Genomic DNA, 24,948 nt, shown 5'->3' with positions numbered 1-24,948 from the left:
GTGGCAATGATGATGATCCACCACCCCGGCCGCCCCTTCCCCTTCCGGTCCGCGTCCGAGACGTGGAAGCCATGGTAATGATTCAAGTGTATGTGAACGAAGAAGAGAGAGGGAGAACCTATTGACACAAGGGATGGCCGTTGTGGGTGTTTATAAGGGAGAGATGACCATTGTAGGGGTTTACACAATAAATTAAGGAGGAGGTGACCGTTGTGGGGGTTTACACAATAAATTAAGGAGGAGATGAACGTTGTGGGGGTATATATCTCAACAAAAAAGTAATGTGGACTATCTTGACGGAAATGGAACTTCGTGATATAGTTTATCATTTTTGCGTGAAAAGTAATGCCTAAAAGAAATGGTAATTCGTGATAGTTTATCATTTTACCGTAATGGCTACAAGAAATCGGTGATTGTTCATCATTTTTTGCGTGGAAAGTAATGGCTACAAGAAATGGGTGATGGTGTATCATTTTTTGCGTGAAAAATAATGGCTATAAGAAATCGGTGATGGTTTATCATTTTTTGCGTGGAAAGTAATGGCTACAAGAAATGGGTGATGGTCTATCATTTTTTGCGTGAAAAATAATGGCTACAAGAAATCGGTGATACTTTATCATTTTTTGCGTGGAAAGTAATGGCTACAACAAATTGGTGATGGTGTATCATTTTTTGCGTGAAAAGTAATGGATACAACAAATGGGTGATGGTGTATCATTTTTTGCGTGAAAAGTAATGGCTACAACAAATTGGTGATGGTTTATCATTTTTTGCGTGAAAATAATGCCTAAAAGAGTTTATAATTTAGCTCGTCAAAAATAATGCAGAAAACCAAACTTTAGCGTACTGGGTAACCGCCCTTTAGCATACATAGAGGGTGGAAGCTAACCGCCGAGAGAGAGAGAGAGGGTGGTGGCCCCGACCAGAGAGAGAGATAGGGGTTATCCTGCCCGTTAAATCATACGATCAACGGTCGGCGGGCACGATCCGCGTGACATGGGCTAGACCAATCTGGGCAATGTTGGGCGTCTGTGAGAATTTGTGAAGGAAGAGGGCAAACCTGAGTAGTATCAAGAAACCAAGGGTCAGTGAGTAATAAACAGACTAAGGGATTCAAATATGAGATTTAAAAAATGCGTGTTTTGTACAATGAAGCCCATCTTGGCCAACCTCAAATTATTTGCAATACAAATATACATGAGTGTGAAAATTATGGCCTCATTCAGACAAAGTATGTTTTGGGGAAAGCTATTTTGGGTAGGGCTTATTGTGGAAAACCATGCACCTTCATAGCTACTAGTTGATTTGAGAAGTGGCAATTTGTGGTAAAACTTGATTTATATATGATTTGAGAAGTGGCAATTTGTGGTAAAGACTCCATGAGTAAGTGCCACTCTTTTTCGGAATTTTTTGCACATTAAATAAATCATTTAACTAGTTAATCCCATTTGTTGACTCTCTGTTGACCAGCCACTTGAGAGTAAAACTGAGTATATTGCACTAGCCAGTATTAGCACTCAAGGGGAAAACTCAATAAACTTTCAATGATGAAGAACTCCTCTATGATCAATGGCAGTGTTGACGGTGGTGGTGGCAATGATGATGATCCACCACCCCGGCCGCCCCATCCCCTTTCGGTCCGCGTCCGAGACGTGGAAGCCATGGTAATGATTCAAGTGTATGTGAACGAAGAAGAGAGAGGGAGAACCTATTGACATAAGGGATGGCCGTTGTGGGTGTTTATAAGGGAGAGATGACCATTGTAGGGGTTTACACAATAAATTAAGGAGGAGGTGACCGTTGTGGGGGTTTACACAATAAATTAAGGAGGAGATGAACGTTGTGGGGGTATATATCTCAACAAAAAAGTAATGCGGACTATCTTGACGGAAATGGAACTTCGTGATATAGTTTATCATTTTAGCGTGAAAAGTAATGCCTAAAAGAAATGGTAATTCGTGATAGTTTATCATTTTACCATAATGGCTACAAGAAATCGGTGATTGTTCATCATTTTTTGCGTGGAAAGTAATGGCTACAAGAAATGGGTGATGGTGTATCATTTTTTGCATGAAAAATAATGGCTATAAGAAATCGGTGATGGTTTATCATTTTTTGCGTGGAAAGTAATGGCTACAAGAAATGGGTGATGGTCTATCATTTTTTGCGTGAAAAATAATGGCTACAAGAAATCGGTGATACTTTATCATTTTTTGCGTGGAAAGTAATGGCTACAACAAATTGGTGATGGTGTATCATTTTTTGCGTGAAAAGTAATGGCTACAACAAATGGGTGATGGTGTATCATTTTTTGGGTGGAAATTAATGGATACAACAAATTGGTGATGGTTTATCATTTTTTTCGTGAAAGTAATTCCTAAAAGAGTTTATAATTTAGCTCGTGAAAAATAATGCAGAAAACCAAACTTTAGCGTACTGGGTAACCGCCCTTTAGCATACATAGAGGGTGGAAGCTAACCGCCGAGAGAGAGAGAGAGGGTGGTGGCCCCGACCAGAGAGAGATAGGGGTTATCCTGCCCGTTAAATCATACGATCAACGGTCGGCGGGCACGATCCGCGTGACATGGGCTAGACCAATCTGGGCAATGTTGAGCGTCTGTGTGAATTTGTGAAGGAAGAGGGCAAACCTGAGTAGTATCAAGAAACCAAGGGCAAGTGAGTAGTAAACAGACTAAGGGATTCAAATATGAGATTTAAAAAATGAAAAATGCGTGTTTTGTACAATGAAACCCATCTTGGCCAACCTCAAATTATTTGCAATACAAATATACATGAGTGTGAAAATTATGGCCTCATTCAGACAAAGTATGTTTTGGGGAAAGCTATTTTGGGTAGGGCTTATTGTGGAAAACCATGCACCTTCATAGCTACTAGGTGATTTGAGAAGTGGCAATTTGTGGTAAAACTTGATTTATATATGATTTGAGAAGTGGAAATTTGTGGTAAAGACTCCATGAGTAAGTGCCACTCTTTTTCGGAATTTTTTGCACATTAAATAAATCATTTAACTAGTTAATCCCATTTGTTGACTCTCTGTTGACCAGCCACTTGAGAGTAAAACTGAGTATATTGCACTAGCCAGTATTAGCACTCAAGGGGAAAACTGAGCACACAAAAATGCTAGTATATGACTCGAGGGTATACCTGAGTATATCTAAATTTCCAGGTTTAGACTCGAGGACGCGTGTTGCGGTGCAGAAGTGGAAGACGTGCCATTGTTGACGCGTGTCGCGGTGCAAATGTGCAATAGTGGATGCGTAGGACGCGGTCGCATTTAGGACGCGTAAGCCCCTCCCTCCCTCCCTCTGCACAGAGTACGTCTCATTCTCACTCACGCACGAAACCACGCCTCTCACGTCCCATCAACTTCTCCAAATCGAAGGAAAAACCCCAACCGTCGTACAAGCCCTGCCGACGATGGAGAAGAAGAATGCGCCGGCGGTCATCGCCCCCAAGCCCGTCGCCTCCGAGCCCGTCGCCTCCGAGCCCATCGCATCCGAGCCCGTCGCCGCCGAGCCCGTCGCCTCCGAGGGCAGCGCATCCAAGCGCGGCACCTCCGTGAACTGGGCCTCTCTCATGGCGGACGGACCACTGATACGCGTACAGCACGCGACCGTTGGGAACCCCAAGAGGAAGGTGTGATGCGTACAGCGGCAAGTTTTCCCTCAGTATGAAACCAAGGTTTAATCGAACCAGTAGGAGCCAAGAAGCACGTTGAAGGTTGATGGCGGCGAGATGTAGTGCGGCGCAACACCAGGGATTCCGGCGCTAACGTGGAACCTGCACAACACAAACCAAGTACTTTGCCCCAACGAAACAGCGAGGTTGTCAATCTCACCGGCTTGCTGTAACAAAGGATTAGATGTATAGTGTGGAAGATGATTGTTTGCGTAAAAACATGAGAACAGTATTGCACTAGATTGTATTTCAGTATAGAGAATTGGACCGGGGTCCACAGTTCACTAGAGGTGTCTCTCCCATAAGATAAACAACATGTTGGGTGAACAAATTACAGTTGGGCAATTGACAAATAAAGAGGGCATGACCATGCACATACATATTATGATGAGTATAGTGAGATTTAATTAGGCATTACGACAAAGTACATAGACCGCTATCCAGCATGCATCTATGCCTAAAAAGTCCACCTTCAGGTTATCATCTGAACCCCCTCCAGTATTAAGTTGCTAACAACAGACAATTGCATTAAGTATTGCGCGTAATGTAATCAATAACTACATCCTCGGACATAGCATCAATGTTTTATCCCTAGTGGCAACAGCACATCCATAATCTTAGAGATTTCTGTTACTTCCCCAGATTCACGGAGACATGAACCCACTATCGAGCATAAATACCCCCTCTTGGAGTTAAGAGTAAAAACTTGGCCACAACCTCTACTAATAACGGAGAGCATGCAAGATCATAAACAACACATAGATATAAATTGATAATCAACATAACATGGTATTCTCTATTCATCGGATCCCAACAAACACAACATATAGAATTACAAATAGATGATCTTGATCATGTTCGGCAGCTCACAAGACCCGACAATTAAGCACAATGAGGAGAAGACAACCATCTAGCTACTGCTATGGACCCATAGTCCAGGGGTGAACTACTCACACATCACTCCGGAGGCGACCATGACGGCGTAGAGTCCTCCGGGAGATGAATCCCCTCTCCGGCAGGGTGCCGGAGGCGATCTCCTGAATCCCCCGAGATGGGATTGGCGGTGGCGGCGTCTCTGGAAGGTTTTCCGTATCGTGGCTCTCGGTACTGGGGGTTTCGCGATGAAGGCTTTAAGTAGGCGGAAGGGTAGGTCAGGGGGCGACGCGAGGGGCCCAGGAGACAGGGCGGCGCGACCAAGGGTGGGGCCGCGCCGCCTGTCCTCCTGGCCACCTCGTGGCCCCACTTCGTTGACTCTTCGGTCTTCTGGAAGCTTCGTGGCAAAATAGGACCCTGGGCGTTGATTTCGTCCAATTCCGAGAATATTTCCTTACTAGGATTTCTGAAACCAAAAATAGCGTAAAACAAAGAATCGGCACTTCGGCATCTTGTTAATAGGTTAGTTCCAGAAAATGCACAAATGTGACATAAAGTGTGCATAAAACATGTAGATATCATCAATAATGTGGCATGGAACATAAGAAATTATCGATATGTCGGAGACGTATCAGCATCCCCAAGCTTAGTTCCTGCTCGTCCCGAGCAGGTAAACGATAAACAAAGATAATTTCTGGAGTGACATGCCATCATAACCTTGATCATACTATTGTAAAGCATATGTAGTGAATGCAGCGATCAAAACAATGTAAATGATATGAGTAAACAACTGAATCATATAGCAAAGACTTTTCATGAATAGTACTTCAAGACAAGCATCAATAAGTCTTGCATAAGAGTTAACTCATAAAGCAATAATTCATAGTAGAAGCGTTGAAGCAACACATTGGAAGATTAAGTTTCAGCGGTTGCTTTCAACTTATAACATGTATATCTCATGGATATTGTCAATGTAAAGTAATATAACAAGTGCAATATGCAAGTATGTAGGAATCAATGCACAGTTCACACAAGTGTTTGCTTCTTGAGATGGAGAGAAATAGGTGAACTGACTCAACATAAAAGTAAAAAGAATGGTCCTTCAAAGAGGAAAGCATCGATTGCTATATTTGTGCTAGAGCTTTGATTTTGAAAACAAGAAACAATTTTGTCAACGGTAGTAATAAAGCATATGTATCATGTAAATTATATCTTACAAGTTGCAAGCCTCATGCATAGTATACTAATAGTGCCCGCACCTTGTCCTAATTAGCTTGGATTACCGGGATTATCACAATGCACATGTTTTAACCAAGTGTCACAAAGGGGTACCTCTATGCCGCCTGTACAAAGGTCTAAGGAGAAAGCTCGCATTGGATTTCTCGCTATTGATTATTCTCAACTTAGACATCCATACCGGGACAACATAGACAACAGATAATGGACTCCTCTTTTATGCATAAGCATGTAGCAACAATTAATTTTCTCATTTGAGATTGAGGATATTGTCCAAAACTGAAACTTCCACCATGGATCATGGCTTTAGTTAGCGGCCCAATGTTCTTCTCTAACAATATGCATGCTCTAACCATAAGGTGGTAAATCGCCCTTACTTCAGACAAGACGAACATGCATAGCAACTCACATGATATTCAACAAAGAGTAGTTGATGGCGTCCCCAGGAACATGGTTATTGCACAACGAGCAACTTAATAAGAGATAAAGTGCATAAGTACATATTCAATACCACAATAGTTTTTAAGCTATTTGTCCCATGAGCTATATATTGTAAAGGTGAAGAATGGAAATTTAAAGGTAGCACTCAAGCAATTTACTTTGGAATGGCGGAGAAATACCATGTAGTAGGTAGGGGTATGGTGGACACAAATGGCATAGTGGTTGGCTCAAGTATTTGGATGCATGAGAAGTATTCCCTCTCGATACAAGGTTTAGGCTAGCAAGGCTATTTGAAACAAACACAAGGATGAACCGGTGCAGCAAAACTCACATAAAAGACATATTGAAAACATTATAAGACTCTACACCGTCTTCCTTGTTGTTCAAACTCAATACTAGAAATTATCTAGACTTTAGAGAGACCAAATATGCAAACCAAATTTTAGCATGCTCTATGTATTTCTTCATTAATGGGTGCAAAGTATATGATGCAAGAGCTTAATCATGACCACAACAATTGCCAAGTATCACATTATCCAAGACATTTTAGCAATTACTACATGTATCATTTTCCAATTCCAACCATATAACAATTTAACGAAGAAGAAACTTCGCCATGAATATTATGAGTAGAGCCTAAGGACATACTTGTCCATATGCTACAGTAGAGCGTGTCTCTCTCCCACACAAAGAATGCTAGGATCCATTTTATTCAAACAAAACAAAAACAAAAACAAACCGACGCTCCAAGCAAAGCACATAAGATGTGATGGAATAAAAATATAGTTTCAGGGGAGGAACCTGATAATGTTGTCGATGAAGAAGGGGATGCCTTGGGCATCCCCAAGCTTAGACGCTTGAGTCTTCTTGATATATGCAGGGTTGAACCACCGGGGCATCCCCAAGCTTAGAGCTTTCACTCTCCTTGATCATGTTGTATCATCTCCCTCTCTTGATCCTTGAAAACTTCCTCCACACCAAACTTAGAACAACTCATTAGAGGGTTAGTGCACAATCAAAATATACATGTTCAGAGGTGAAATAATCATTCTTAACACTTCTGGACATTGCACAAAGCTACTGAAAGTCAATGGAATCGAAATATCCATCGAACATAACAAAACAGGCAATGCGAAATAAAAGGCAGAATCTGTCAAAAACAGAACAGTTCGTATTGACGAATTTTATTGAGGCACCAGACTTGCTCAAATGAAAATGCTCAAATTGAATGAAAGTTGCATACATATCTGAGGATCACTCACGTAAATTGGAACAATTTTCTGAGTTACCTACAGAGAATTTAGCCCAGATTCGTGACAGCAAAGAAATCTGTTTCTGCGCAGTAATCCAAATCTAGTATGAACCTTACTATCAACGACTTTACTTGGCACAACAAAACACTAAACTAAGATAAGGAGAGGTTGCTACAGTAGTAAACAACTTCCAAGACTCAAAATAAAGACAAAGTACTGTAGTAAAAACATGGGTTGTCTCCCATAAGCGCTTTTCTTTAACGCCTTTCAGCTAGGCGCAGAAAGTGTGTATCAAGTATTATCAAGAGATGGTGTATCAACCTTACCTTGGGCTTTACCCTTACCTTTCTTGTTCTTTTTCTTTCTCTTTGATTTAGGAAATATATGATTTCCCCCCAGTGTAGAGGTGAATTCCAGGGTGCCTTCTCCCACATCTATGACTGCTCCCAATAGTTTCAGCAGGGATCTTCCGAGTGTGATTTTTCCTGTCCCTACACATTCAATAACAAGATAATCAATGGATATTGTTCTTCCAAGAATGGTTGTATGCACACCTGCGGCTATTCCCTTAGGAATTATAACAGAGTAATCAATGAGAGTTATTTCTTCTCCTCCTTCATCAACTCCCCAAAGTTTCAAAGATTTATGAATGCTCTCAGGTATAAGGCAAAATTCAGACATAATATCACAATTGGCATGAAGAGTTTGATCACCGATAACAATTTTAACAGTAGGATCCCATAATGAAGGTTCAGAGTTCACTAAAACTTGTTCAAGACGATTACGAACATAGCGATAGTTGTCATCCAAGCGAGATGTACTTATCTCGAGATTGTTTAATCTATTATAAATGCTAATAAGGGCTAAATCAAAGTTATTAGCTGAATCATGTGATGCAACCAACTTCTTTATGGCATTAAAAGCTTGATCCCCATTGCAATGAAGGAAATCTCCTCCCACTAAAGCATCCAAAGCATATCTATAGCGAATCATAAGACCAAAATAAAAATTACTAAGGAGCAAACTTAGAGTCATTTGAGGTTCAGTTTTACGATAAGAAGTAAAAATTCTAGACCAAGCATCCTTAAAACTCTCCTCATCCCCTTGTTTAAAAGTGAAGACTAATTCTTCAGGCGAAGAAGTAACAGGTTCAGAGCTAGACATGGTAACAAAAGTAACTAATTTTTTTGTATTTTTAATATAGAGTGCAAGACAGTAAATAAAGCAAACTAGATAAAGTAAATGCAAGTAACTAATTTTTTTGTGTTTTTGATATAGCAAACAAGATAGCAAATAAAGTAAAACAAGCAACTAATTTTTTTGTATTTTGATTTAGTGCAGCAAACAAAGTAATAAATAAAATAAAGCAAGACAAAAACAAAGTAAAGAGATTGGGATGTGGAGACTCCCCTTGCAGCGTGTCTTGATCTCCCCGGCAACGGCGCCAGAAAACAGTCTTGATACGCGTACAGCACGCGATCGTTGGGAACCCCAAGAGGAAGGTGTGATGCGTACAGCGGCAAGTTTTCCCTCAGTATGAAACCAAGGTTTAATCGAACCAGTAGGAGCCAAGAAGCACGTTGAAGGTTGATGGCGGCGAGATGTAGTGCGCCGCAACACCAGGGATTCCGGCGCCAACGTGGAACCTGCACAACACAAACCAAGTACTTTGCCCCAACGAAACAGCGAGGTTGTCAATCTCACCGGCTTGCTGTAACAAAGGATTAGATGTATAGTGTGGAAGATGATTGTTTGCAGAAAACAGTAGAACAGTATTGCACTAGATTGTATTTCAGTATAGAGAATTGGACCGGGGTCCACAGTTCACTAGAGGTGTCTCTCCCATAAGATAAACAACATGTTGGGTGAACAAATTACAGTTGGGCAATTGACAAATAAAGAGGGCATGACCATGCACATACATATTATGATGAGTATAGTGAGATTTAATTGGGCATTACGACAAAGTACATAGACCGCTATCCAGCATGCATCTATGCCTAAAAAGTCCACCTTCAGGTTATCATCCGAACCCCTCCAGTATTAAGTTGCTAACAACAGACAATTGCATTAAGTATTGCACGTAATGTAATCAATAACTACATCCTCGGATATAGCATCAATGTTTTATCCCTAGTGGCAACAGCACATCCATAATCTTAGAGATTTCTGTCACTTCCCCAGATTCACGGAGACATGAACCCACTATCGAGCATAAATACCCCCTCTTGGAGTTAAAAGTAAAAACTTGGCAAGAGCCTCTACTAATAACGGAGAGCATGCAAGATCATAAACAACACATAGATATAAATTGATAATCAACATAACATGGTATTCTCTATTCATCGGATCCCAACAAACACAACATATAGAATTACAGATAGATGATCTTGATCATGTTCGGCAGCTCACAAGACCCGACAATTAAGCACAATGAGGAGAAGACAACCATCTAGCTACTGCTATGGACCCATAGTCCAGGGGTGAACTACTCACACATCACTCCGGAGGCGACCATGGCGGCGTAGAGTCCTCCGGGAGATGAATCCCCTCTCCGGCAGGGTGCCGGAGGCGATCTCCTGAATCCCCCGAGATGGGATTGGCGGCGGCGGCGTCTCTGGAAGGTTTTCCGTATCGTGGCTCTCGGTACTGGGGGTTTCGCGACAAAGGCTTTAAGTAGGCGGAAGGGTAGGTCAGGGGGCGACGCGAGGGGCCCAGGAGACAGGGCGGCGCGGCTAAGGGTGGGGCCGCGCCGCCTGCCCTCCTAGCCACCTCGTGGCCCCACTTCGTTGACTCTTCGGTCTTCTGGAAGCTTCGTGGCAAAATAGGACCCTGGGCGTTGATTTCGTCCAATTCCGAGAATATTTCCTTACTAGGATTTCTGAAACCAAAAACAGCGAAAACAAAGAATCGGCACTTCGGCATCTTGTTAATAGGTTAGTTCCAGAAAATGCACAAATATGACATAAAGTGTGCATAAAACATGTAGATATCATCAATAATGTGGCATGGAACATAAGAAATTATCGATACGTCGGAGACGTATCAACCACTTCACAAGATCGGCGAACGCTTACTGGCGAATGAGGAGTACGTGGACACCTACTCTGCTATGAGGCAAGTCTGTAGAAATTGGCGCTCAGGTTTACCTGAGCCCGATGTGCACCTGCACGGATGGATCATGGTAGACCACGCCCTTCCACGCGCCGCTGAGTTCACCTTCCTCCAACTCGGCACATCCCGCTACGTCACCATAGATCTATCGGAAGTTCATGCAAGGTTCAAATTCCTCCATATCTATAGGGTTAATCTATTCTTATTTTCAATCTTAGTGCTGAATGTTATCTTCATCAATATATTTTAGATACTACTTCATCGGCTATTGCTGTGGCGTCATCGTGCTTGCCCAGAAGAACCCGCCGCACAAGATACGGCTTATGAACCCACTCACAAAGACATGGAACACTATGTTGGAGGCGCAGATGCCATCCGTTTTTCTGGATTCAGTCGCTGTAATCAAATCCCCGACTATGGTCTTCGTTTGCGCACATTACCCGAACGAAATTGGTTGGGTCGATGAGAGCACTCCAACTAAGGATATATATGAAGATTGGGGAGAAGGAAGATTTTCGATCGAGAACCATGGTCTGCGTTGCATTACCCCGTTCAATGGTGAAATGTATGCGATAGCTGTGGACAATTTTGAGTCCGGAAGATTAGTATGCACCAATGTACAGTTGCAGCAGCGCGCGCGCACTGTCAAGATGGAGACACTAATTTCATTCCCACAACTTGGAAATGACAAGTTCTACCTTGTGAAGTCGGATGGTGATCTGCTGCTTGTGTCGTTAGACAACATGCTTTTGGAGGACCAACCATTGGTGTACCGTGTGGACACTCAGAGCCGCTCTCTCCATCCGGTCAGTAACATTGGCGGTCATGCCTTCTTCGTGCATTATATTCGGTGTATCTCCGTCGACACCAGAGTGCACCCGGCACTTCGATCTGGCTGCATCTACTACACGGATTTGGGTTATATCAGAGAGTACTTTCATGATACAAATGCCTGAGATGAGTGGCCACGATATGTGGATAGAATGGAAAACTACGGTCTGAGAAATGAACACAAGCCATACCGTTTGGAGGATGTATTGGCCGCACACTGCAGACGGAAGGAGTTCAATGGATATTTCCTTGGGATAATGCACGAATGGAGCGACGAGGAAATATATGAGGAATGATGAATCTTCTTGTTGGCCATATATTGCGTGCATCTTGTTATTGGCTGCTTTTGGCTGCTGTATGCAGTTTATGTATTATACTTAATTTTCTGATTATGCTGCTGTGAATTTATCATATACTAGCTTCTAGATTTGCTGCCATATTGGGCAAAAAACGAGGGTCAAAAGGCATAAATAATTGAAGAAAGACAGAAATAGAAGCTTCTCTAGATTTGATACTAATTTGGTGAAAAAGACAGAGAGAAAGAGGGGAAAATGTGCTCTTAAAAATGGCAATTTGGGCCGAGAGAGACAAAACCCAGCTCTCACGTACAACCAAACACAGTCTCGTTCTGTCCCACGCGGTCCCTTCCTACCAGCCCCACACGACGCGGCGCCACAAACGACACGGCCCCACACGTCAACACGAAACGTTCAACTAAACGGATTCCTTTCGTCCGAGCTTCTTCTGCGGGTTTCAGACAAAGGTTTAGGGAAAACAGAGGAAAAACTAAAGAGCTGAGAAAAACTGAGTACAACTAAGAACCCGAGGGCACGAAAATAGAAATCCCTATATATATATATATATATATATATATATATATATATATATATATATATATATATATGTGTGTGTGTGTGTGTGTGTGTGTGTTCAACAGGGTCCACCAGCTGGATCAGCATGGCGTGCCCCGGACAGCCAGAATGATCGCCAAAAACACCGACCATCTCGATCCGTGATTAAGGATGATGAACAAGGAAGCCACGTGAATCAGGTTCACGCCAATAGGCAAAATCGACTTGTTGAATTTAACATCTCCTATTGGACGCCATGTATGTGTTCTCATATTCATAGTTGTTGTGTGGAGCCTTAGGGGTGTGAAGGAAAATGTCTTTGAAGTGATCGATCAGAGGAGCATGTTAACTCAATAAAATCAATTGTCCACTGAATTCCCCCCGTCATCAATAAGATCCACCATGGGGTGGATTCAAAGTATAAAACGATTATCCGAGTGGAAGTGATTGCAGTTGTATGGTCGCTCTGTCTGTGTAGAAACGATAAGGTTTTTTATGACAAAAATTCTTCTATTATGCAGGTTATCTACAGCTATGCTCCGTTCATGGACACCGCTTTAACGCTTCGAGGACCGAGACCTATTTATGAAGGTGTCTACACGGTTGGAGAACACGGCTAAGGATTTTATTTTCCAACATGGGTGGCTGCATAACCGTAGGATAGAAGTTAATGAAGCTGTTGACTAGTTGGCTTTTTTCCTTTTATCCTTTATGTATTCTTTTTGTTTGGATATTAGATTCTTAAAGGGTTGTGTGGATCTTAGCTATGCAGAGGCTGAGTGTAATGCTTGATACTTCGAGTAATAAAACGCTCTTGATCAAAAAAATCAATAAGATCCACCAATTCTCGAAGCGAGACATCTATGATCACGTTGTCGAAATAGTCTATGCCAAATAGCTATAAATTAGCATGGCAACTTTCCAAAAAAAAAGTTGAAAGTACACACTTTCGTGGATGGAGGGACTATCATGAACGAGATATGCTCTGTTGGGCCTGGCAGGATACACGCTACCAACGCGACAAAGAGATCTCTCATGCAACATCACACATCTTCATTACCAGCTTAAGTAGTTCTGCTTATGCTCATTCTCGCTGAATTTTGCTCATCTTCAAAAAGTAAATGTATATAAAACAAGTAAGTAGATGCAATCACACGTTTTCAGAAACATGCAAAATTACGGCAATAAAACAAACAAGCTGATAGCGCATTCTTCTTAGAAACAGTGCTGTCTAGAACACCCGATGCCACATCCCGTGGGTTAAATCCTGGTTGCTCGGTCGCACACTCCATGCCCCCACCACCCGGATCAACAGGTGAACATGGCATGGTGGAAGCAAAATGCGTTTTGCTCTATGAAAGAGCAAGAGCTGGAGATTGTGTAATCTTGGCGATCATGTCAAGTGCAATGCAAGGCTGATCAACAGGCACCTATATATAGTTGCAGCTTGTCAGGAATCTGAACCTTAGATGGAAAACGATACACTTTTAACTAGAAGAATCTCCACAACTTCTCATAATCTATCAAAACTATTGAATTGAAAGGAAAAACAGAAGAGTTGCTTACAAAGTGCCCTGCTCCAAGGATCCAGTAGAAATGCAGGTTCTTGTAAGATCTAACAAAGCCCTTGGTGGCTTCAACAGAGCCACAGTACAGAGGTTGCCTTGGCAAGCTCAAAAAGTTCTTCAGCCCATCCCATCTGAAAGAAGTGATCAGATGAGGAGTTGATCGAGGGGTATTCTCATTAGTTATATTATTACTGAATGAAGTTCAAAGGTAACGTAGAAAACTAGAAACTCTTACTTGAGTTTCTGCACCCACGTTTCTGCGCCGATGGTGGAGCAGATTACATCAAGCTACAGATAAAAATAATTCCACTGTATTAGTACTGAGGGTATGTCGAAGCTGCAAATATGGACAACGCAGTATTTCGCTGGTCAAGTCTACATCTTCTTCCCCCGAAGAAAAAATCTACCTATTCCTAGTTTTCAGCCATCAATCCTGATTTGCGTGGTCTAACGTACGGGACAACCAAGCAGGGAAAAGAAAGTTATCTTTCTGGGAAGCGGACAAATATGCAGGCTTGTCATGGCCTGAAGAAGATGTGATGACTGATGATCCAAATACGTCTGAAGAAGCGGACGAAAGAGAGGCAGCTCACTGACGTCGGATAGTTGAACCGAAGCAGCAGACCATGTGCAGGCGAAGCTTCTTGCCTTCCCCCCACCTCGTTCAAAGTGAATCCAGGAGCAATACCCGCAAGTCTTTTGACCACTATTTTTCCCAATTATACACTAGCAGAGGTATATGTGAAAAATATGAAAGGCTAGGCAGTAATCTTCTGACAATGTCCAAATACTTTGTACATTCAATGGGACAATGGGTCAGTTCTTTTTAACAAGCTGAGTACATGCGTCATAACAATGAGTATGGCATCTAATTGGAACTGATGAACTTGCATCGATAGAGTATACCTGGCCATTGTACACCGTGACATTGACACCATACGACAGGAGCTTGTCGACCTGTATGCAGCAGATGAGACGAGTCTCAATTTATAAAACTCGGAATGTCTAGCCAGAAATGCTTTGTCATTTTCGAGAAGCAAAATGTGAGTCCTGCAACATCTGTGGTGGGTTCCAACTTCCAACTGACCTCTTCAATCCTCGGCTTCATGAAATCGTTGATCAGCGCGTAGTAAACCACATAGGATTGTGCCTGCCATCTGTAAAATGATTTCAGAAACATCTATCATGTGTTTTGTTTGTCGAGATCATGGTCTGTTTGAAAGGGGTTCACTCACACTACGTCCTTGGGGATGATCTTGAGCTTTTGCTTGATGGCTCCATTCATGGCGCCCACAATGGAGTCCCCCACGGACTTGCTCTCCAGGTACCTGGAGTACTCCGGCGCCGAAGTTGAGCCCGCAGAAGCATCCGCCACCGGGTCCATCCCAGCGTCCAGCAAGAAGTTGTACACGTCCTACATGCATGTAAGGTGTAACACAACCATTGTCCATCAAGAGAGCGGACGAACAAGATATCCCAGGGTTAGCATCATTTCGCGGCGCGTTGCTTACCACGTGGCCGCTGTTGACGACGATCCAGTTGAGCATTTTGCTGAGCGTGACCTGTGCTTTCCTGAACTGCCTCGCCGCAATCTGCTGCTTCACCACCTGTGCGTCTCTGTTGAGCAATGGTGATTTTAGGTAAGAACATATATGTGTGGTAAAAATCAAAGAAGATACAAGGAGACAACTTATGTGCCTACTTGTTTGCGTGGTCCGCGCCGTTGCTGTCCAGCCTCGACACCTCTAACAGAAGTGTCCCGTAAGAAGACTGCAATGCATACGCTTCTGTATCGATATTTAGGACACGACAAATGCAATGGCAGAAGAATCGGTATTTTTTTTTTACCGCGAAATCCTCCGGCGAAATCCAGCTATCTCCGAGCGCCACGCCCCCTAGCGTGAGCTTGAGGTCGCCGGCGTGGACGGCCCTGACGATGGAGACGCCGAGCGTGGCGGCGTACTTGCCGCCGTACGACTCGCCGACGAGGAACAGCGGGCTGCTCTCCAAGGTTTTCACTTCCTTGACGAGCGCCTTGAGGAGCGTGATCATGTCCGCCGCCGCCTCCAGGTCGGTCGTCACCAGCAGGCTGTCGTCCTCCACGTAGCTGTACCCGACCCCCACGGGGTTGTCCTGGCACATAGCACTAGCTCAATTTAGCACAAAATGTACCAGTACTATACAAGAAACCCAGAGAACGATAGAGCAAAGCGTAACGATGTCTTTATCTCCTGACCACGAAGATGAGGTCGGCCTTCTGCAGCCACGTCGAGTTGCGTGGTTTCAGGTTGCCGTCGAGCGGCCCGACCTCCAGGAAGTTGCCAAGCCCGACGCCTGACGCTCCCTGAGAAAGAGAAGAACGGCAGGCTGATTTGCTGAGCATGAGCAAGTTCTTTCAGACTAGCTAAAAATGTCGGCGTGAGGTTGAGGAAGAAGAGGGATGAACGTACCGGGCCACCCTGCAGCCACAGGACGGTCGGCCATGGCTTGGTCGGCGTCGTAACCCTGTGGGTGCTCTTGTAGTACCACCAGAACAGGTGAGCCTCTGCAACGGCGCGTCCATGCAGCAGCATCAGCGATTAGGCGAGAAAAGGGAGATGAATGAAGTCGCAGATAGAAACTAGCTAGCGGAGCTTGTTACAGTATCGGACTTACTCGGCCGCACTTCCACGTATCCCCAACGCTCCGTGCCGTCGGAGTTTCCGGCGGTGGTGGCATGTGCGGCACCAAGCACAGAGAGGCAGAGGACGGGGAAGACGAGAGCAAGAGGACGGAACTCCATTTGCGGAGGAAGTAGAGAGATTAAGCGGGAGCCGACGAGCTCGGGTGGTTCGTTGCTGGAGTGCATGGATCGCTATAAATAAACCTCCCAGCCAGCAGGTATAAAATTTCTTTCCGAGTTTGTTCTGTTTTTTTTAGCTCCTGGTTGTAGTTGTGGCATTGTGTGATATGGGGATGAATCAGCCGAACGCATATCCGATCCATTTAAATGAAGCAATCTGAGGATCAATGCAACAAAAAAATCCGAGTGCCTTATTTTCTTTGGGTGTAACATCGTTTGCAACAGGATACAACAAATTTTAAAAATCTCATGTAGCAAGAAGCAACAGCATATGCAACAAATTTCTACTGTGTTGCAGTAAAATGTTGGCATAGTGTGTCATCGTAAAAAAAATGCATCCAACATATGTGGCGGTGGGCGCAAAAACCATCACATAAGCACATTGCAACATTAAAGAAATCCTCTTGAAGAATACACACATACATCGTTGCAATGAGACAACATTATGCATGCAACATGTATCTTATCTTCAATGATACAACATGTACATTATGCATGCAACATGTATCTTATCGCAGGCAAAGCAATCCTGCATGACGGAGGCATGTTAAAGCTAGACAAGGTTGGTGCCTCCCATGCCGCCACATGTATCTTATCTTCCCCAGGGTCGCCTCCGTGTGGGACCTCCGAATTTTGGGCCTCACTCTCAAATCTTTTCCATGCCGTTGTCAACTGCGAGCTCGGCCTTCACTTGTGGCAACACAATATGAGATGCAGAACATGTGGGATAGAGAAGAAGAAGGAGGAGCGGCGGTCGATTACGCAAGGAGGAGCATCACCGATAAAGCCTGGATGTGTAACAACATCTCTTACAGTGCAATATTAGGTGAAGGCACAGGGCCAGGGCACAAGGGGGATGACCGACTGATGATTTTGTTGGTTGTTTTTAGGCATTTTCCTTGTGTACGCACTTAAATTATCTTTTAAGGTTTATCCCTAGCTAGTTATGATCTTAAGGCTGTATTTTAACTCTTAACCATTTATTTGACAGCTAATTGGATGGACATAAGGGACCAAGATTTTATATAGCGCCAAAGAAGTGTGATTCAGCTAATCACACCTTTAACGAGAATCCAACCCGATCTTATAAAATTTGAAATAATTTACATTATTAAGTACATCTCTAACGAATACCCACGTGAGATATCATGCATGATATCTCTTTTATCTCCATCACCCTAAGAAGAGACCAACTAATAAAGAAAATTAATTAATTATAGGATAAAAGATATCACAAGGTCAGAAATAAAGGGTGGAGTATGAGAATATTTTCAAATGATGTAAAATTTTGTTTTATAAAACATGGAGTGCAACACTTGGACACACTTGCACACTTATACAACCAAAGATACACAAACCCACATTCAAGCAATGTCTAATGAAAATTGGAAACATCACTAGAATATGAGAAATCATCATAGACGCCTGACAGGGTTGTACAATGTACCTAAGAAATTGGAGCCCCCTACCAAGACATAGATCGGGGGCCATATATAGGTAGGAGAAATTTTCTGAAAATTCAGCACTACACTTTACTGACCTAGTTCTTAGTTATTGTTGCCACTCATTACTTCTCGAGGGCCTTCATCCATTGATAATTTTTTGTATTTAAGGTAAAAAAGTAAATATAATTTGAAAACAATAACTCCTTAATATGTAGTTTCCAAAATTCATTCTCGTAACCACCGTAACTAAATACTTGAAAATGCCTTCCCAACTTCTAGAATGCCTTTACGACAGTCACTTTCATAAAATTGCTTTTCCAAATAGCATGACACTTCACTGGAAATGATAGTTGAATTCTCATATCCTTCAAAATAAATTTTCAATGGGAAACTAGATAGAAATACTTCGTTAATATGCTCATCAATAAAGTTAAAAGATAATTTAATATATATAAATGAAATGAACTGGCTAGATATGCGGGTTTCTAGGTAAACCGTTGCAGACTAATAGATGAAACTAAAGGTGAACAAATTGATCTAGCGAGATCAAGTCCAACATAAGTGGTAAATTTCACTCTATACATCTCCATTAGCAGGTCTTCTCCAATAGATTTTCTCTGTTTTATGTGTACCCCAACACACTCTTCAAATCCCACTCTCCAAATTCCATCGAGGCATATATTTATTGATATTATATAACTACCAAACTGGTACAAAACAACAATCCACGTATAGGAAATACTGATAATCACAAGAAGACAATAGCATCTTTAATATGTTCACTAAGTTTTTATTTAATCACTATTAACTGTGATTTTATTTTATTATGTTTTCATATTATATACTCAAATCTAGTTTCTAATGTGTTAAGATTAATCTAAATCTCTCTTTGTCTCTCTCTCTCTCTCTAACACACTAGGTCACTCGGACATCACCATCTCAAGCTGATCTACAACAACCACACCATGGAAAATTCCAATGCTTAAAATTACAAGAGCTTGAGCATATACTTACAAGCCAACATGAATCTATTTCTTAATATGTCTGATCCTCTTATCTCTGAGAATGGCTTGATACCTCATGCATATACTTTATGTGTACTTAGTTATTAAGCCCAAGACCTAGTAAACATAGGGGAAGAACTCAAAGCCAAGAAGGGGGAGGACAACTTCAAGAAGAAGAGGAGAAGATCAAGCCTTGGGCTGGCAGGCTGTACACTCCTGCAACACCGTACTTTCCAAATACTAAGAAACAACCAACTAGGACGAGACCTAGCCCAAAGGCTTGGCCAACCCTAGGCTGCTTGGTTGTCCGACATGACCAACAGAAAGTCACCGAACATAGGAGGGACAATGTGCATCCCACCGGACTATCAAGGTGGGATCTGTAGGACTGTATGGCTATGATCCACCGATTTTTACAACACCTAGAGAAGGTGTCATGAAAACCCAGCTCAAGCACCTGCCTCAAGTCATGTAGCATTGGACTATTTGTTGGATATAGTGCCCTAGAGGAAAATAATAAAGAGTGTTTATTATTATTATATATAAATAGTTCATAATAGTTTCGTGTCATGCTATAACTGCATTAATCGGAAACATTGATACATGTGTGGTATTGTAAATAAACCAAGGGTCCTCTCCCCAGTGAGCATTCGTAAACTAGTTCATTGATGTCAATCGATGATCGAGGTTTCCTGATCATGGACACACGAGAGTGACAATGGAGTCATATCATTAAATAAATGATGTGATGGAAATTCCCAAATATAAGTATTTTAACAAAATCAAGTCGTGATGTTTACTTGTGATATTTATGAAAGAGTAGTAACCTAATATTTAGACCGTGAGACCATATTATAATCACTATCACCGGTGGCTGCTTTGACATCATCAATCACCACACCGTAACAGGGTGGTCATAGAGGTATTCCAATAGGATGGGTTGAGGTATATGTGTCAACAATGGGATTTATTCATCCATGTGACGGAAGATACTAAGGGCCCACTTGGTGAGATTACATCCAAGTTGCAACACATGATTAGTTCATGAGGATGGAATCGAACATAATGAGTTGAATAGCCTTGTCAGTAACGAGATCGAACTAGGTATAATGATACCAATAATCAAGTCTCGAACGAGTACTCGTATCGAAGTATCAAGGGAATGGGATTCGACATAATGGTTCAAACAACGATCACATCTTCGTAGAATATACAAGGGTCATTATTGTTCTGCAGAACACCCTAGCGATCATTGATTGGAGATTATCTCGATCATGTATGTGTTATTCTTGAATCGTAGGGAAACACACTTAAGTGTTCAACGAAACCTAAGATTGTTTTGGATTCATCGGAACACACCGGAGAATAGAGAAGAAAGAACCGGAGAGGGTTTCAGGAAAATCCGAAAGATGGTCGGAGTAATTCTAGAGGTGTCTCGGATCATCGGGAATTAAATAATATGTATTATATATTAATTAATGTAATTAATATTAAATATATTGATTTATTTAATAAAATATAGGCAGCCTGCCCTTAATGGGCCCTCCCGGAGGGGAGCACATTAAGAGGTTGGCCCCTTCCCCGTGGGCTGATGGGTGGGGGAGCTAGGGTTTTGTGGAGGGGGCATGGGCCCTTGTGGCCCAGCCGACCACCCTCCCCATGGCTCAACCGGTGACCCCATTTAGGGTTTGGGATTGACCCCACCTCTCCTACGCCTCCCCCTATATAAGGTGGAGGCATTTAGGAGGAGAGCACACAATTCCCTCTCTTGGGAAAAGGAGAGCCTATTTGGGTGCATCCTCCCCTCTATCCATCGTTCTCTCTCCCATACATGGTTCCTCGAACATTTGCGTACGGAAGGAGTACTGCATCCGGTATGCGGGAGCACTGTCGGGATTCAGATCCATAAGATCTTCTTTCATACCTTAGCTGGATCTGAGGCCGGGAGCGTCGTTGAGCACCGTATGTGTACGCCACTACAAGGTGCTGCCCTTGCGGTACTCAAGGTCTTATGGGAGGACTACTACTCTACCATGAGGTCGGCGACGAGTACGACCACATCAACCACATTCTAGCAAAACGTTAACCTCTTTCGTCTACGAGCGTACGTCACCAAAACCTTCTCCGTTACTGCATTACTCCTAGATAGATTTGTGCAACCGGATTGCGTTAGTTAGATTTTTTTGTTTTCTGCTACGATTCCCCAACACTGTTGTGCTCTTAAGATACCAAACTGTCCGGCATCCCACCTCTATGTAGAGCGGGGCTCCAAGCCCTATCTTTCATCATCCGATTGCTAGAATGTAAATAACCCATATTTCTCGAGATCTAGGCTTAGCATGAACTAAGATTAGAGCCCCCCCCCCCAAATCCACATGAGGAAACCAAGACACTTCCCTTGTGGAGCCTAAGACTCTAACTAGGTTGGCCTATACAATATTTTCTTTGTATGGATTACTGGATCTATGGATCGACCGTTTCAGAAGTTAGTTGTAGTTTAAGTTAAAGTTGGGTTGGTTTATGTTTTATGACCTGAAGTCTTCACAAGTGTGTTGTTGTTTGATTTGGCCCACTCATGGGATAATATAGTTATATTTGTTTTTCTTTCCAATTGTTACTGTTTTAAGATTTTGGTTATCCTTGTCTCCCTTCATGTTGTTTATCAATTCATGACAAAGCATGACAAACTTGTATATCTTTATTTCTCTCTTTTGGGAGGAAGCCTCATACAAAGATTGAGATGTCGCCCAGAAAGAGGTTTTAAGTAGGTGTTTAAAAAAATAAATATTTGGATGTAATAAATGTGAAACTAAACTTAGATTCAAAACAAACATTCTAAATATGTTAGGCGTCGCGAAAAATATGAGAACAAGTTATATCATAAGATAAACAACCCTTGGACGGTTATATGACTTCAAGCACAAATACTATCATAAGGAAATTAACTCAGGTATAGGGATAAATGGAAGCACATGGAGACGAAGATGTATTTCTATGTTCACTTCCTCGTAAGAAAGCTTATCACAATTGAAAAGGTGTGAGTTACCTCAAATGACTCAGAACAATATAAATTTCCATCTTCTGAAGCCACCACCACGAAGTTAGGACTCCTTCTCTTCTATGGTTAGATTTTCCTCGACCCCAGAGTAGGTAAGCTCCACAATCTCTTCCCAAATCCAATCAAGACGAATCTTTGGCCTCTTCATGATCTTCCGTAAAGAGGTCACCATGACACCAACAACCAAGAAGTCTAGGAGAGACACCCTCCAAGTGTAATAAGATCACAGGTTCCCACTCGAACGAATTGACATAGAGAACTCGAGTTAATGCACCAAATGGAATGAAAGAACACAAAAAACTCAAATACCACTCTCTCAACTCCCACCAATAAGAAACAAATGTTGTGGAATTGGGGAAGGGAATAATGGACGAGGTCACAAAATGATACTAAGATCTAGATCCATACATTTTCGTTCACATATATAGAAGAAAATTTTAGTTAGGTGGAAATGTAGATCTTGTTTCCCTAAAAAAAGGTGCAAGTACCATACGAATGATGAGGAGGAACCAAAATTCACAAGGTTAAAAATGGTCGCGATGGGGGGGAGAGGGAGGGAGCTTGCTAAAAACCATTTCTTTAAGTGGAAAAGAAGACCCCATTTATAGATCATGTTTCAGATGATCACTTTGTAGTGCAAATAAAAGTAACGCTAGCGGACAAGACGATGGAGCAAAAATAGAAGCTCGGTAAAATCATCTATACAAAAATGAATGTCATTTGCATACAAACTCCATTTTCATGAACTTAAGACTTGTTTTTGAGCTAACAACAAGATCTATCTCCGCACATATAAAAAAATTGAAGATCAACAAAATAGGAAGGATGCGAAATACGTAAATGTCGAGCTCTATAAAAAAAATGAAGACCCGGCAAAACCTCCAACACCAAAAATGCACTATGCTTTGTGTATGGACTCCAATTTTGATGAATGTGAGCTTGTTGAGAAAATAAAGTAAACATTGAGAAAAAATAAATATCAAACATAGAGGAGGAAGCCAAGAATGCAAAGGACTGGGCTAAAAGCTTCCAAAGTGATTAAGTGATACAACTCAATGCCCATGTTGGTAGTGCGGCTATGAAACCTATAGTATGGTCTCTCACCAAGCACCTTGAGACCAGTAAAACTAGAAAACATAGCTAACTCACATTCCTCTTGAGATTTAAGATGCCAGTTCATGCTAACTTCATGCCTGGAGACTTCACATGATCACTATTTCTTAGTGAAGACTTATAATTTACCCCTCCATAATTACTATTAGAAAGCTTCCACTAAGCACAACTTCATAAGCACATTAACACAAAACGAACAATAAGATTCAAGCCCACTTTGATATGATCATCGCTTGAACTATCACCTCCCAATCTTGACGACAATCACCACTTGATGTCATCCTCTCGCAGACTATATGAAATATTCCTTTTGATTCAATCCCTGGTAAGATGCCTAAACCCAATAGAAACAATAAACACATAGATCATGCATTAGTTCACAAGAAGAAATTGAAAAATGTTTGCCATACCACTAGATAAAATGATCTCACACCTAGACCATTCATGCTTTCTGTATTTACCAACTTAAATCCACTAGTTGCTCCTGTATTGACCAGCCTTGTATCTTCTTAAGCTCTCTCATAATATCGTGAGGTACATAACAAATTCTTATTTTGATTGCATGTTTCAAGACTTGATTCTCCAAGGCTTAACTAAACATATGATTTTACCATGACCTTGATTTAAAGCCAAATCTTGATTTTTTCTCTTAAAATCAGGGAATTTCTATTTTTGTGTCCCTCCTTCATTAGACATACTCAGTTTTCCCTATCCTCTAAACTTTCCTCATGTTTTCGCAAGCTCATGTCTCAAACTCTCATAAACGCTCAGACAGAGGGTTGCCATCCATTCAAAGGACTTGACATGGTGGCGAGGGGGGCCGCGTTAGGTCGAGTTGCGTACTGAAACCTATGACCCCCAATCTCTCTCACCCGAAGCATTTGACTGTTACCCGCTGACTAGTGGGCCACTTTATAAAGGAATGGTTACGGTTGGTGCAACCAATGCTAAGTGGGGATGGTGCATGGGTATGAGGAGATCATGAAAAATGGCTCCACAATGATTGCATGGACAAGTGGCCTTTGACGGTGCCAAGATGCGAGTGACTACCACGTAGCACTATAAGAACCGAGACCATATGAGTTAGATAGATACAACCTCCATTTCAATGAATAAGGCATATATTTTTTTAAGTCAACTACGTAAATTTTGATCGAGTTTTTAGGAAAATATTACTCCCTCTGAGATGTCGCCTAGAAAGAGGTTTTAAGCATGTGTTTAAAAAATACATATTTGGATGTAATAAATGTGAAACTAAACTTAGATTCAAAACAAACATTCTAAATATGTTAGGCGTCGCGAACAATATGAGAACAAGTTATATCATAAGATAAACAACCCTTGGACGGTTATATGACTTCAAGCACAAATACTATCATAAGGAAATTAACTCAGGTATAGGGATAAATGGAAGCACATGGAGACGAAGATGTATTTCTATGTTCACTTCCTCGTAAGAAAGCTTATCTCAATTGAAAAGGTGTGAGTTACCTCAAATGACTCAGAACAATATAAATTTCCATCTTCTGAAGCCACCACCACGAAGTTAGGACTCCTTCTCTTCTATGGTTAGATTTTCCTCGACCCCAGAGTAGGTAAGCTCCACAACCTCTTCCCAAA

General features: G+C 42.0%; 1 protein-coding gene across 1 annotated transcript; it reads right to left on the bottom strand.

Annotated features, from left to right (window-relative positions):
* Positions 1–13,329: 13,329 nt before the first annotated feature.
* Positions 13,330–16,763, bottom strand: LOC127332374 (serine carboxypeptidase-like 51). The gene is made up of 12 exons (XM_051358661.2): positions 16,522–16,763; positions 16,317–16,411; positions 16,103–16,210; positions 15,715–15,999; positions 15,569–15,636; positions 15,378–15,483; positions 15,102–15,280; positions 14,954–15,023; positions 14,773–14,823; positions 14,102–14,154; positions 13,865–13,997; positions 13,330–13,728 (listed from the first exon to the last, which is right to left on the bottom strand). The coding sequence occupies exons 1-12, from the start codon at positions 16,712–16,714 to the stop codon at positions 13,651–13,653; spliced, it is 1,419 nt and encodes a 472-aa protein (XP_051214621.1). The 5' UTR covers positions 16,715–16,763; the 3' UTR covers positions 13,330–13,650.
* Positions 16,764–24,948: the final 8,185 nt, after the last annotated feature.

Source organism: Lolium perenne, chromosome 4 (assembly GCF_019359855.2).
Source record: "Lolium perenne isolate Kyuss_39 chromosome 4, Kyuss_2.0, whole genome shotgun sequence".
NCBI classification, from domain to species: domain Eukaryota; kingdom Viridiplantae; phylum Streptophyta; class Magnoliopsida; order Poales; family Poaceae; genus Lolium; species Lolium perenne.
Note: the sequence above shows the minus strand (reverse complement) of the source record. Positions and strands in the feature narration are given on the sequence as shown.